Here is a 15,170-nt window from a genome sequence, read left to right as displayed (position 1 = left end):
GGCACCAGCAAACTGACAAGCTGGCTGCTTTCCAGGAAGGTTCCCAGAATATGTTGGAGCAGCTCCTTTGATATCCATCTCCCCCTCCTCCCACATGAAGGCAAGCCCTAAACATTGGGATGTGGTCGCGTTTCCCTTCAGATTTCTTCAGCGCCGAAAAACATTTCCCACGCCGCCGACACCTGCCTCATTTCACTTCCCAGCACAGGCTGTGGGGCAACCCCGCAGAGAAATGGGGCTTCGAGTTTCCTCGGGCCGAGCACTTTTAGGGTCACCAGCAGCGATGCAGCAAGGTGCTGAGGCTCATCCGATGCTGCGCTCACCCATTTATCCCCTGGTCCTCGGGCTGGTGCTGAAAAACTCGTGCTGACACTGAAGCACGGAAGGTTTAAATGCAGGCACGGCAGTCAGCTCTTTCCAAAATGTGGAAATGTGCGCAGCCGGGCCCTTGGCACCATCGCTGCTGGCAGCCCCGCAGCCTGCGCCCAGCACCGGGGGGGCCCCGCTGCCTTCTGCAGCGCGCCCACGAGAGGGCGGGCGAGGATGGAGATTGGGAAGGATCCCGGCAACAACCGAGCCGCAGGAATAAATGAATAGGGATAGAGATGAGAATTAAAAATAAAATTCAAAATAATAAATAAATAAAACCTCTATTTTATCAATTATTTCATCTATTATTTCGTATTTGCATGTGCTCACCCATCACCTGTATCCATCATCTCTTGCCTTGTGCTGATCGTTGAGGAATAAATAACAATCCGGGCAACTGGGAGACTCCAGTTCTTATGGATTTGCACCCAAATCTTGCTACAGAAATTGCTTTTTATCCGGATACCTCTCAGCACAAGCACCCCCCAGCCCTCTCAGCCTACCTTCGTGGTGAGTGTGGCCCTTCCCAGGCTAAAAGCCACGAGCTCTGCGTGACACCCGCAGCAGGGGAATTGCAGTCGGTGCACAGGGACATGACCTAGCACACTGTGGCCTGGAGACCATCACCATATCTGTCAGAAGTGGTGTGCACAGGCAAGCAATAAAATGTGATCTCAGTTCTTATGCCCAGGCACAGAGGCATTTTGTCTCAACTCTACTTCTTTAAGAATCTTTTTTTTTTTTCCCCATGTGAAGGAGTAAGAGAATTTCTTGACCTCCCATGTTGCCCATCCCTGTGGGAAGCAGAAGGCAGCCTGCCACTTGCTGAGCTGGGTCTGTCCCCAGCATCCTGCAAAGGGCTGTTACAAGCCCATATGGCATCCCGACACCACTGCCCCCTGCACGGCCCATCCCAGGGACACACAGCACCAGCTGGAATGAGTTTCTCCCCTTTATTTAGCTCTTGTTTCTCATAATTCCCAGGCACAGCTGACTACTCTTATTCAGTCATATGCACCTATATCTCAGGCTGCTTTTCCAGAGAAATTTCATGATGAGGAATTTCAGAGCCCTGGCTCCTGGATCACAGCTTGGCACTACACCGTGGCTGAGTGCTGCAATATAATATATATATATTTTTTTTCCCCTGCTGTCAAGGTTTGTGGCAAGGTTTTTCTGCTCATGGAAAGGGAGCTGAGAGAGCCTGGGAAGCATCTTGTAGGCGGCTGCTGGGGTGATGAGGTGCGAGGAGAGCTGGTCCTGCAGGCACGGTGACAGCAGAGGGCACGCTTCGCTGGCGCAGCGCTGAGCGCGCAGCCTGTGCACACAGTCCGGGCACTGCTGGACTGCTCTGGATTCGTGGAGCAAGCTGGAGGAGAGCTGGGGGTAAGGAAGCAGTCCCAGGAATTCAATGCAACCCAGTCGTCTGCAAAGCCACACGCCCTGCAGCGCTGCGGCACAGAGGAAGGAACAGAATCGCCCTCGCCGCAGCCGAGCGGACGGATGATGGATTTATCTGACTAGGGAACGAGGGGAAAAAAAAATCTGAGCACAGTGATTCCCCGGAGGAGCCGTGGGAGGGGGAAGTGGTGAATGGATCTGCACCTTGCTTGCCCCTCCGTGCCTGTGCCAGCATCCTGGGGATGTCTGACGGTCTGCCCTGTGCTGGGGGCACGGCAGGGGACACCATGAAGGGGCAGGGGGCAGGTGGATCCCCCCTTCTCCACTCCCTCTCTGCTGGTTTCCTTCAGGTCAGCACGAGAGGGTTTTCTGAACCAAAGCACATATTTTCATCTTCGATTAAATTGTATTTTTCTTTTAGGCATTATTTGAAATGGAATCCCAAAACTTTTCGGATGGAGAACATCAGAGTGATCCCCCCAAATTCTGCCTGAGGGAACCAAGCTTATTTTGGTCCTTTCAATATTTTATCCTGAGCAAGGCTCAGATCTAATAGGAACTCAATTTTACTCCATTAAAAGGGGCAAGTTCCCACTGATGCCTTGGCATTGGTCCTGCCTCCACCCAACCTCAGCTGAATCCCATGAGGGGATAAAGGACCAGGGTGGGCGTCAGAACCTTCCTGAGGCCGTTCTGGTGCCAAGTCATCTCCTGGTGGGGCACAGGACCAGAAAAAGCAAAAAAAGCACTGCCCTGCTGTTGTCAGGTAGGTGTCTAAAGCTCAGTGGGACAAATTTGAGATGTTTCCATGCAGTAATGTTTCTCCTACTGTCAGAGGACACCCCGATAATTCCTCCAGCATCCCCAGACAGGGGCACAGCTTCTCGCCCCCAGTGCAGGAGAATGAAGGAGCCTGAGCCAACCTCGTCTTCCAAATCTTGTCCCCGTGTGGCTGGCAGAGCCACAGCATGCACTGACACCACGAAAACCTGAATCCCCAATGGGACTGAGGGTGCTCCTCTTGGGTCCAAATCAACCCTATTGCACTCATTTGCACCGTGATTTGGGGAGGAGGCAGAGGATGAATGTGATGTGGCTGCAGATAACCCCACAGAGAAAGGGGTGCATCGTGCAAGGAGGGCAGTGCCTGCTCAGCTCAGAGGTCTGCCCGGTTGGGAACCAGCACCCAGCACCAATTCCCCTTGCTGGGCTGTAAAGTGGAGCAGGAATACCTCGGTACACTCTCCTCACTCCTAGTCCAGCCTCAGCAAGGCAGTCTGTGAGTGTGCTGGGTGGGTGTTAATTCCACATGAAATGAAAGAGTCCTTCTGGAGATTTCTGGAGACCTCTGAGCAGCAGCAGCCTTGTTCCCACAAGCCTTTGACTTCCTCCAGCTGGGAATGGGAGGAGAGGGCCCCCGACACCACACAGTGGGGTGGTAGCAGAGCCCCAATCTCTGCTCCTGCTGCTGGCAGAGGGCTGGGGAGTCCCCTGGTGTGGAAGGATCCTTCTGTGTGGGCACCAGTCAGCCATGGGGACAGGCTGGGGGAGATGGGGAGACTGTCCCAATGATGGGTACATCCCCCATGGGACCAGCACCATTGAACCCAGGACCGGGGGGACACGCATGACACCAAGGCACCGGCTGGTCCCCATTTTCCCCAGCTGCAGAGATGCTGCAGAGCTGGGGAGGCAGAAATTACCCCCGGGGACAGCTCAGCACCCCCTGTTCCCTGCTGCTAAGCCGCTTTTTGGGGGAAGATTTGCATTTTCCCCCCTTCTGAAGCCTTTTCTTACCCGACGGGGCGGGCAGCCCCGCTGGGGCGCACAGCCGGGGGGTTCCCCACCGCCCCCCGGGGGGATGCTGGAGGCTCGGAGAGGGGAGAACAGACGAGCAGCGTCGAGGACCCAGACAGACGGCGGTTTGGGGAGAAAAGGAGGCGGGGGGCAGCCGGAAAGCACCGAGGAGGGGAGTACAAAGTGGGGGGAGCGCCGTGGGCTCCTGGCCAGCCCCGGGCAGAGCGGAGCATCCCCGGCCGCGGCTCCCCCCCCCCTCCCCAAGCTCGGGCAGGGACCCACCCCCGGCGGCGTGGGGCGAGGGGGGCGCCCCCGCCTTGACGTCAGGAGAAGGGTTTATAAAGGCGGCGGGAGGCGAGGAGATCCCCAACGCCGGAGCCGAGCCGCAGCGGAGCCGCCAGCGCTTCCCCGCCGCCTCCTGCCCGCGCCCGCCCCGCCGGCGAGATGCTGTCGTGCCGCCTCCACTGCGCCCTGGCCCTGCTCTCCATCGCCCTGGCCCTCGGCACCGTCTCGGCCGCCCCCTCGGACCCTCGGCTCCGGCAGTTCCTGCAGAAATCCCTGGCTGCCGCCGCCGGGAAGCAGGTGAGAGCCCCCCCCCCCCCGACGGGGCGGGCACCCCGCTGGAGACCCCGACAGCCCCGCTGCGCAGCCCCGCTTCTCCTCCTGCTTCCCCTCCCTTGCTCCCCTCCATCCCCCCTGGCAGACCCCCTAATTTCCCCACCTCAGACCCCTCCGCTTCCCCGCTGCGCACCCCGGTACCCTCAGTGCATTCCTCACCAAACCTCCCCGATGTCCCTGCTCCAGACCCCAGGCCGCTTGCTGCAGCCCCCGGTTCCCCGACAGACCCCTGGTTCCCCACCAGAGATTGGCCATGGTGGCTGGATGGCTGGGGACAGGATGGGGAGACCCCCTCACCCCAGTCTGTAGGAGATGAGGAGCTGCCCACACAGAGAGCACAGCCCCTGGAGAAGCTCCCCGAGGCTTCTCCGGGGTGCAGAACTGAGGCAGCTGCCTCGATGCAGCAGGAAGGTGTCTTCTGCCATGCAAGGGGGCATCCGGGGCTCGGAGGGAGGAGAGGAAAGATCCCCCAGTGAGAGGGTGCCCCAGCTCAGCTGCTTTCCCAAAAACCTGCCCCGTGCCGCTTCAGCAGCAGCCTCAGCATCCTCCCTGAGTTCATCTGGGAGGGATGGGGTGGCAGGGAGACACTCGGGTGAGCTCCCTCCCTGCCCAGCGATCCCTTCAGCACACCAGGTAGATGTCAGTGCTCTTCTGCTCTGCTTTATTTTGTAGCCACGGCTGCTTTGGGGCAGCTGCTGGTTGGGCTGAGCTGCTGGGGAGATGCAGCTCCCCGTCTCCTGCGGAGCTGTGCCGCTGTCCTGGGTGCAGAGCAAGGGCACAGAGCGAGCCCCAGGTAGCCGAAGAGTAATCGTGGTCTCTCTCCCTCTTTCTCTCCCTTCTCCCCAAGGAACTGGCCAAGTACTTTTTGGCAGAACTGCTCTCAGAGCCCAGCCAGACAGAAAATGAAGCCCTGGAGTCTGAGGACTTGTCCCGAGGGGCCGAGCAGGACGAAGTGAGACTGGAGCTGGAGCGCTCGGCTAACTCAAACCCCGCTCTGGCGCCCCGGGAACGCAAAGCGGGCTGCAAGAACTTCTTCTGGAAAACTTTCACATCCTGTTAGCTTTTGAAACCCACCTCTCCTCCCCATCCATCCCTGCCTTCCTCCTAGCCCCCCGCCCCGAGCAGAACCTTCACCACACGAGGCGAAGACTGTAAATACACGGTTATGGTGAAATGAAACACGCGAGGAAAATCTGAGTTCGATTTCGAGTTGTTTTAATAAAACTTTCTGTTCCAATTGTACACGATTTGCTTGAGTTGTGATTTCTGACTAGTTCCTTAATGACATGCACTCTGCGGCTCTTTCAGATGTACTATTTTTAATCCTTCGTTGCAATAAAGTTTATGTTTCAAACAGTGATGCTGGGACTTGCTGGTCACTGAGGAAACCTCATTCACCTCTCTCAGCCTGCGTGTCTTGGAAACGCTGCCCGTCTCGGGGCAAATGGCAGCACAGCCCCCACATGCACATATATAACACACAATTTCTTTACGTAAAATTTTTTGCTGTTGTCTTTCTAAGGGACCTAGGGACACTGCAGTATTTTAGACATCAAATCCCTGTAATTGGGATTGAGTCAAATCCACAGCACCGGTAATTTGGTTGGGCTAGAGGATTTGCACCCAGCTCCAGTGATGCTGCTGGAAATCACAGCTGTGTGTTGGAAGCTGTGGGTATCAAAAAAGAGGTTCACAGTGCTGCTTTACCCCCAGTGTGCCTTTTTTCTTTTCACTCACAAACACCAAAACATTTTCTTACCTGGTGTATTTTATCCCTTGCAACATCCCCAGCAAACACCGCTTCTGAAATCCCTTCAGAAACTTCTCCTTTGTTCCACTGTGCAGGGGGGTCGCATCCCTGTAAAGGCAAGGTGCTAGCCCCACGCCATCAGCATCTCTCTACCTAGTAAACCTGCTACAGCAGCTTTTCTACCCACTCCATCATCATTAACGACATTATTAAAAGTGTCAGCTGGGTAGGAGATGGCACTGAGAAAAAGAAACACTTTCCCCAATGGAAGATAAATTCGTCGTGCTTTTCCAGAGCCTCTTCCCCTCCCAGCCGTGCTGCTTTAAGTCGTGCAGTCATGGGTGAGCTGGAGGCGTGGGGCACAAATGTCACTTTGATCAGAAATTCATCATTCGGGAGTAAAGGTAGGAAATGTTTTGCAGACATCGTATCCAAAGGTGAGAACTGGGGTTGCTGTTCTTTGTGGCTGGTGCAGCTGAGCTGGGTGCAACGTTAACTCACCCCTGGGAGGGAGCAAAGGGCAGCCCTGGGGGAGCCTCCTGGAAGTGCTGTGGGCAGTGCAAGCAACGCAGATCATTTTGCTGCCCTGAAAGCAGATAGGGTGAGAATAGGACCCCCTTGGAAAGCGTAGATGCAGACCAAGGGGAAAGCACCAGTCCTACATCACGCCTGATTCCTCTGCTGCTGGCTGTCCTCTAAGGAACACATTTTAGGGGACTCAGCAAAGCTGAGATCTCCCCACCCCTGTCCCTTTTGCTCCTCTCCTGCCTGAGGATCCAGTCAGCTTTCAAAAAGCATCCAATTCTTCAGTGCCGAGACAGCTGTAAGACAGCAGCTATAGGAACAGAGAGGGGGGTGGAGGTGCTGGGGGCTCGAATATTCTGATGCACCGAGTCCATCCTTCACGGGCTATAAATAGAGCGCTCCTCGCCTGAGGTTTTTCCTCTTGGTCACTATGCTCAGGCAGTTCTTTTGAAGGGAGTTTAATCCTGCCAACTGCAGGAGTGAAGCCCGTCACAAGCAGGGATATGGATGATCCACGGGCACAGGCAGGAACCAAGACGAAGTGATTCACATGCTACACCAGCCCGGCGCGGCTGGCGGCACGGCGCGGCGGCTTCTGCGTGGTTTAATGAAGATGTACTGGTGGAGGCAAGTGTGAGTGCCCTCTGCTCGGAGGCAGACAGACAAACCTGCTCCTTCAGGCAGCTCAGGAGCTCCTGGAGGCTGGGGAGGTGGCTCCCAGGGCATCGAACACAGCAGCATCACACGTAATAGCACCACAGCAGCACCTGCAATCCCAGGGACTGGGAGCCGTGCAAACACGATGCCAGAGATGGATTTGCCTTGCTGAGCTAGAGAGGCTACAAAGACAAAGAAAGATTTATTGCTTCTCTTAGATAGGTGGGAACTATGGGCTAAAGGGATTAAATGGCTGGATGTAATCCCTGCCCATGCAGCCACGGCACAGTGTGCTGGCTTGGGAAGGCTCGTGCCAGGCTGGATGTGGGGTGAGAGCACACGGTGCGGTCAGCTCCACAGGTCTAAGCTGCCAAAGGGGAAAAGAGAGGCTTTGAGAGAGGTTTTCCAGTGAGGTTCTCAGCAGCTCAGAGCCAAGGCTCCATGGAGGTGCAGCCCCTGCATCAGCTTGGGGCAGCCTGGGGGCTGTGATGGTCCCTGCTGGCTGATTCACCTCTCCTCATGCACTCGGTGGCATGGGCAGACCCAGAGTGATCCCCACCCCAGCAGGTACCTTCAGCTGGTGATTCATGAGGCACTGCAGGGAAATGTCTATGAGGAGCCATGTAAAAGGGCTTGAAACTGCTGTCCAAAGGATCGCTTTTATTGAAAACCAGAAAAGATTGTATGAGGCCTGAGAGCACAGATGCCCCCATGGGAAGCCAGCGATGAGCTGCTCAGCCATCCCCAGCAGCAACCTCTCCAAGTAATGATGCCAGGAAGGGCCATTGGCTCTAGCAAGCAGGCCAGGATCTTCGCTATATGAAGCCCAAATTGTTAGAAAGGCCAAGTCTTCCTTGGCCCAGAGGGCTCGTTGGTGACAGATAGCTCGAAGCAATCCTAGCTGTGGTGCACGAGGAATGCTTCTGGGATCCAGACTTCATAGCCTGGGGCCGCTCTGGCATCAGCTTGCTCTTTTTGGCTCTGCAGAAATTACAAAGAGCCCAGACCCCTGGGCACAACTGTCCTTCACCCAGAACAGCCTGTAAGAGGTTCCACGGTGTTTTTGTATTTAATCTGCCCCTGTAGCTCCCAGCAAGTGTCACGGCAGACTCATCATTGCTCTGATCTGTGGGCACTGGGAGCATCCCCTATTCCCAGGCTCCTGCTCTCACCGTGGGAATCTTTTTCCCCTCCATCCTGCCAAAATCCCAGCACCTCTGGGGAGCACTGGAGCAGCCCCCAGCCCCTGGGTGGGTCAGCACCAGGCGGCTGGAAAGAAGCATTTGCTGCTGTAACCGAGCCCTAATGCTCTGAAAACAAAGCAGCAGGATGCTTATTGACCGGGGTGAGAAACTATACCTAGGCAATAAAAGTTATTATGATAAAGGAACAGGCTGTACTCTCTCTCCTCCGAACACCTTCTGACTCTTTGACAGCTTCTCACCAGAATAATGCAGTAAAATTCACTTACACTGAGCGTTTTTCTTTCTCCTTTGTTTTATTAGTGAATTATTTGTCGCTTTTGTTAGCACCTAATAGCATACCCAGAAGAATTTTTTGGCCAGATACTGTGAGTACCTCAGCAGTCTGGATCCCAGTCCTGGGAGGCTTATCCTGCAAATGCCTGGCAGAACCCCCAAATTTAACAAGCTCTCTAAAAATATCTCCAAGCACAGTTTTTCTCATATGTACAGTACACGTGGCAGTTTGTGCCATGACCTGATATTTCCAGCACCATCCAGCAAAGAAACCCACCTGGGTGGAACCAAAACCCACTCAATTAACAAAACGAGGCTTCACAAAGGTCCACGGTATTTCTTATAGAGAGATGCCCTGAGAAAGCATGAAATGATGCACTCAGAGCCAGGCTTTGCTCACTGCTGGGGCAGAGGGAGAGAGACTTGGTTCTGCTCACCCCCCAGAGCATCGCTGCTGCTGCTCCCTGCTGCCTGCATCCCGATCCCTCGCAGCTGCAGGCAGGCTGCCGTGCTCTGCTGGTGGGAGAAAACGCTCCAGCCTCCAGCCCCAACAAAGCTGGCCCCAGAGGGATGCTCCCAGCCCTCCTGTGCCCGTCCCTCAGCACTTGTTAGGCTCTGTTCCCCCGGCACGGAGCAGAGTTGGTGAATGCTTCCCGAATATTTGCTCCCTTGCGCAGCTCTGGGTTTTGCCTTCAAGGAAAATCTGTCCCTCCAGCTGGAGGCTTAGGGAAGAAAAGGATCCTCCTGGAAATCAGCTGTTGCATTTGCAAGGCTTTTTGGGGAAACCTCGCTGCCACATTTTTCCTTCCCTATTTTACTTCTAGTGCTCGTTGCGGTGTGTGATCCTTCCCAGAGGCTCCAACACGGGACTTCTGTCCCTGCTGCTCTGCTCCCCACACCAGCCTCTTCCCCAGGGGTTGTAATGTTGGGGGACCCCCTGAGGAGCACCAGCCCACGAGTGGGGTGCACTGCAGCCAGCAGAGAGAGCCAAAGAGCACGGATTGTCCTGTTCGTGGTCTGTGCATCCCTGTCCGTGAGGGCAGACGCTCTGCACAGGTCTCCTCTGCACCAGGGGCTGTCCGAGCAGTGGAGCTGGATGCAGGGCACCTCCAAAAAGGAGCTTTCCCTGTAGGATTCTCACCTCCCTGTGAGGACGCAGGCAGTGCTGCTGCACTGCCAGAGATTTTTGCCCACGGCTGAGTGCCTGTTTTTCATTTCTACAGGGCATTTCTCATGCAAAAGGTGTCAAATTGTAACAGGCTGGAAGAAAGTTAAATAGCATAAAAGCGAACTGTGCTATCTACGTTTAAAAACGGTGGGTTTTGTTCTAAAGAAAACCTTTAAAAAAATTGGCTCAGTGAAAATCTTCTCTCCCCTGGCAATTTTGTTGTTGTTCAGCATCCCAAACTACTCCTTACTCACTCAGCTGCCAGCCTCCCAGTCTCAGCAGGAGCCGTGTGGGCAGAGGGAGAAAGGGTTATGTCCAGTTACAGGCTCGAGGGACCAGATGGCTGTGGTGGCACGATGTGTGGCTGTCCCTGCCTCTAGACTACATCTTCCACAGCCCGAATAAACCACCCCCGGAGGCAATGAGGGCTGGAGGTGATGCTGCCTGTGCTGATGCCTCCTCCCAGGGGCTTGGACCCACCTGCAGGAAGAGTGGTCGCTGCTGGTGACAGTGGTGACACTGGGACCCCACCGCAGCGCTGTGGCTCCCCGTGGGTGGCTCCGACCTCACAATGGCCAGCACTCATGGCAGGTGGCTCGTGGGCTCCATGCACCCTGCCAGGAGGGGCCCAAAGGTGCCGCCGTAACATCTGCACCTCTCCATTGGCAAGGACACCCCGCGCCGCCCTCTTGCTCCTCGTTTAGGGTGCTTGGAAGGAAACCTGGCCAGCCCTGGAAGGACAGAGCCCAACAGCAGATGTGAAGGGTGGGCTCGAGCAAGATGTGTGAACCAGAGCTCTCGGAGGAAGAGTGCAAGGAAAAGGTGGCAGCCATGCTCCCCGAAACCTGCATTCAGCACTTGGAAAGCAACGATTGGAAAGAACGGATTTCCAGCATAGAGACCCTGCAGAAGGCTATCTGTGAGATGAGGAAAAGCGAGATACCGTGCCAAGCCCTGGTGAGACTGCTGTCACGGGGGTGCAAGGAGACAAAGCTCCAGGTGATGCAGAAGAAACTCCACACAATCACTCTGCTAGCCCAGGAAGGGGACTTCTCCAGGACGTCTGCTCAAATTGTCCTGGAAAGTGTGGTGGAAATGGTGGGAGACGTGCTGTGCAGCACCAGTGCCCAAGGAGCCTTGACAGCTATAGCAGAGGCATGCTCATTGCCGTGGACAGCACAGACAGCTGTGGCACTGGCTTTCTCACAGAGTAATTCCAGGATCCAGACCAAGATCTTGGACTGGCTGTCAAAGGCAATCCTGGAATTTGGCTTTGCTGGCATGGAGGCCAAGACACTGATAAATACCCTGAGGATTGCTCTCGCTGCTGCTCAGCCCAGCGTGCAGAGATCGGCCATCACTTTGCTGGGGGTTATTTACCTGTACGTGGGAGACCCGCTCAGAGAGCTGATGGAGAGTGAGAAGCTGCCCCTTCTCCCCCAGATAGATGCCGAGCTGAAAAAGGTGCAGGGGAAGGTCCCACCAGCTCCCAGCCGTGCCAACCCCAAACCAGGCCTGGGTGATGAGACCCAGGAGGATCACAGAAGAACAGGAGCCGTAGACATTAGTGACAGGATCACACCACAGCTGCTGGCCAAGCTGCAGGAGAAGGATTGGAGCGTCCAGAAGAAGGGCCTGGAAGAGGTCGCCTGCATCCTTCAGGATGCCAAACACATCCAGCCAAACATAGGAGAGCTCCCAACAGCCCTGAGGGCTTGTCTCCACCACCCGAACCCCAGCCTGGTACAGATGGCCCTAAAGGTCCTCCAGCACCTCTCCACAGCCATGGGCTCCAACATCGCACAGCACATGAAGGACTTGGGCCTTCCCCTCATCGCTCTGCTCAGGGACTGCAAGAGCAGCATGAGAGCGGCCGCCCTGGCTGCCGTGAATGCCTGGGCTGCACAGCTCGACATATCGCAGTGGCTGGGTGGGCAGGAGGTTTCAGGAGAGCTGAGAGAAGCGATGGCCTTCCAGAAGCAGGAGCTGGCGCAGTGGCTGGCTGAAGAGCTGCCCACCCTGCGGTCAGCTCCCTCGGGCCTGCTCCGCTGCGTGCCGCTGCTCTTCTCCTGCCTACAGGACAGCAACGGGGACGTGTTCGCAGCCTCACAGGCAGCCCTGCCCTTCTTCATCATGCACCTGGGCTTTGAGAAGATGGCTGAGGCCACCAGCGAGCTGAAGGCGGGTGCAAGGGAGCACGTACTGGCGATCCTGGAGAATGCCAACGCCAGCCTGTCAGCACAACCCGCTGCTTCTGTCGAGTCGCTGTCTGGGCAGCCTACAGACAACGCCACTGCCACTTCGCCCTCTGTTCCAACCACACCACCTGCAACAACAACCTTCTCTTCACAAGCATCAGCTGAAGAGCCAGCACCCAAACCCGGCAGAGAGCAGAAGCAGGGTCCCAAGGAGCCCACGCCAGGAGAGGAAGGCGTGAAAGACGTGGGTGCAGCCAAGGGGAAAGCACAGGCAAAGCCCACGCTGAAGGATGAGGATAATGCCATACCCATCTTCATTGTTGTCCCCAGGGGGAAAGAGCAAAGACTGAGGGACGAGAAAAGCAGGAAAGTGCTGCAGTGGAACTTCACTGCTCCCAACAAAAGGTACATCGAGCAGCTGAAGGCCCAGATGAGCAGCTGCGTGTCCAGGAGCTTCCAGGTGGAACTGTTCCACCCCAGCTTCCTGCACCAAATCAAAGCCTTGGCCATGATGATCAGGCACCTGGAGACAGAGAAGGAAGGAGTCATCAGCTGCCTGGACCTGATCCTGAAATGGCTTTCCCTGCGTTTCTTTGACTCCAACACGTGGGTGCTTATCAAGAGCCTGGAGTACCTCAACCTGCTGCTGACTTTGCTGATCCAAGAAAAGTACCAGCTGACGGAGAATGAGGCCCTTTCCTTCCTCCCATACCTCGTCCTGAAGATAGGGGAGCCAAGGAAAGTCATTTGTAAATTGGTGCACGCTGTCCTGAAGGGCACGTGCCTGGTGTACCCAGCTAAGAAGGTGTTCAGCTTCCTCATGGAAGGCATCAAGTTCCAGAACACCAAGCAGCAGGCAGGATGCCTGGTGGAGATGGGTCATCTGCTCGAGGAGTACGGCCTGGAGGTGTGTGAGCCCAGCCCTGGCAAAGCCTTGAAGAAGATAGCTGCCTTCCTTGGAGACAAAGACAGAGCTATTCATAACGCTGCTCTAAACATCATGGTCACAGCTTGCAAAACCCATGGGGAAATTGTGCTCAGAATCGTTGGGGATCTCCCTGAAGAATATATGCGGGTGCTGGGACAAACTGCAGAGCAGGAACCTGGCAGGCCACGAGTGTCTCCAGCAAAACATCTTTGTGAAAAGCCTCAACAGGAGTCAAACACCGGCTGTGAAGACGTCTGCCAGCAGGCAGGAGGTGCACCCTCAAAGCCAGAGCCCACCAGCCCTGAAGGAGGAAATCTGAATAAGGCGGCTGAGGCTCCTCGGTCTCTGCCTCCACATACAGGACAGCACGAGTGCAGGCTGGTCTCCAGAAAATACAGGCACTTAAATCTGAGGGACATCATTCATCTAGAAACGATCCCTGAATTCCAGACCTTGCCCTCCTCCTCAGACACCGAAAACACGTGTCATAACATCACCCCTGCTATTAATTCCCTTATTTGTGGCGTCAGAAATAGCGATGCTGACACCAGCATTCAGGCGGTGGAAGAAATTGAGAATATCCTGAGGCAGAAGAACAAAGCAGAAGCCATGGCTGGGCATGTTAATGAGTTCCTCGTAGCCAGCTTCCAACCATTCAAGTTGATCCAAAAGCAGAAGGAATCTGATGAGAAATGTGGGAAGGACCAAATCATCCTGCGATGCAAAGGCGTCATCCAGGCCATGTTGTTTCTCTTCCAGGAGAAGAACCTGGCTCAGGAGGCCTCGATGGAGGTGCTGAAGGATGTAATGCACAACCTCCTTACCTTAATGCTGGAATTCCTGGAGGGGGACCGAGAGGAAGATCGGAAGCTCATACAGTCCATTAATGTCCTCATGAGAAGGGTCTTAGAAAAATCTGACCAGACGGGGATCTTCTGTGCTTTGCTCAAGCTGCTCCAAGGCAGCCTGAGTGCCGAGGGCAGCCCAGATAAGTTTTCTGACCTGTTGGCCAAATGTCTCTGGAGGACTACACGTCTTCTCCCACACACCATCAACACCATCGACCTGGACCAAATCCTGCTGGATGTCAACACCCTCCTGAAGTCAATCCCAAAGGAGAAACTGAGGCAGTGCACGAACGAGCTCCCTCTGCGGACCCTGAAAACTCTGCTGCACACTTTGTGCAAGCTGAAAGGGGCAAGGATCCTGGACCACCTCACCCTGATTGAGGATGCAGCTGGCTCCGAGGTGGAAGCTTACCTCCGAAAGACGGTCAGTCCTGCTGGGGCAAATAAAACAGCTGTAGGGGCAGGGGGAGAGGTCCCCTGGACAGCTGGCAGGGTTGCAAAGCACAAAACAGGCAATGCCTTAGGGAACATCTTCCAGAATATTTGTTCCTAGGAGAGTTTGAGGGAGGGTCTGGAGGAATTGTAGGAATGTAAGAAAAAATGTTTTAAGTGAAAGTTGGAGTCTTTCACGGTAAACCTCTCCCTCTTCTTGCAGAGCTATTTGAATCAAAACCTGGCTGTCATCAGAGCAGAGCAAAACACCAGAGAACATCTTCCTCCACCCTCCCTGGACATGTCCCCAGAGGCAGAAGCAGCTCCCCTTGGATCAGCGGAGATCCCAGAAGCTGCTCATCCATCCTGCAGCCTGGAAAACCTGCCACCCACAGCTGGCTCCTCACCAAGGGGCCCGTGTCACGCTTCTCCCTCTGTTCCAGGGCTGCAGAGCAGTGGGGTCCCTGAGGGCACGAAGAAACAACAGCAGAAATAGGAGCGGGCCCTGAAGCCAAGGTGGGTGTTCAGTCACCAGTCCCAGAGCTAAGCTGGCACTCTTCTGGGCACCCATCAATGGGGCAGGTGGTGTGAATCGTATAACCAATAAAGAAGCAACTCTAGCATGGATGCCAGGAGAGTTATCTGGGATCTGGCTTCCCAGGCTTGCAAAGCCCAGGAGCTGGTTTGGGTTTCTGGTTGATGTCTCTGTTGCTGTTTTTCGGAAGCAGGGAAGTGCTGTAGGACTTGCCTGTTTGCAGAGCTCAGTGTTCATAGCAAAACCGAGTCTGGGAGAGAGGTCTCAGGGCAAAACAGGGCACAGAACCAGTCGGGATGCTGACCCTAGCTGGACAACCTCCACGAGGGGGTCCACGGCAGCCCCTGTCCCGCAGATACTGTGAGTGACTGCAGCAGCAGAGGCACCCAGAGGCCTATAGGAGCAAGAGGTCTCTTGCATATTCACAGCACTTACCCATCAGTACACCCTCCAGCAGCAATCAGAA

General features: G+C 55.3%; 2 protein-coding genes across 2 annotated transcripts; both read left to right on the top strand.

Annotated features, from left to right (window-relative positions):
* Positions 1-3,925: 3,925 nt before the first annotated feature.
* Positions 3,926-5,545, top strand: SST (somatostatin). Its single transcript, XM_027464662.3, has 2 exons — positions 3,926-4,149; positions 5,033-5,545. The coding sequence occupies exons 1-2, from the start codon at positions 4,012-4,014 to the stop codon at positions 5,243-5,245; spliced, it is 351 nt and encodes a 116-aa protein (XP_027320463.1). The 5' UTR covers positions 3,926-4,011; the 3' UTR covers positions 5,246-5,545.
* A 4,988-nt stretch (positions 5,546-10,533) lies between these two features.
* On the top strand, positions 10,534-14,804 carry LOC101800341 (cytoskeleton-associated protein 5-like). The gene is made up of 2 exons (XM_013109773.5): positions 10,534-14,161; positions 14,393-14,804. The coding sequence occupies exons 1-2, from the start codon at positions 10,544-10,546 to the stop codon at positions 14,663-14,665; spliced, it is 3,891 nt and encodes a 1,296-aa protein (XP_012965227.4). The 5' UTR covers positions 10,534-10,543; the 3' UTR covers positions 14,666-14,804.
* The last annotated feature ends 366 nt before the right edge of the window (positions 14,805-15,170 follow it).

This window comes from Anas platyrhynchos, chromosome 9 (genome assembly GCF_047663525.1).
Source record: "Anas platyrhynchos isolate ZD024472 breed Pekin duck chromosome 9, IASCAAS_PekinDuck_T2T, whole genome shotgun sequence".
NCBI classification, from domain to species: domain Eukaryota; kingdom Metazoa; phylum Chordata; class Aves; order Anseriformes; family Anatidae; genus Anas; species Anas platyrhynchos.
The sequence above is the reverse complement of the archived record's forward strand: the minus strand, read 5'-3'. Positions and strand labels throughout refer to the sequence as shown.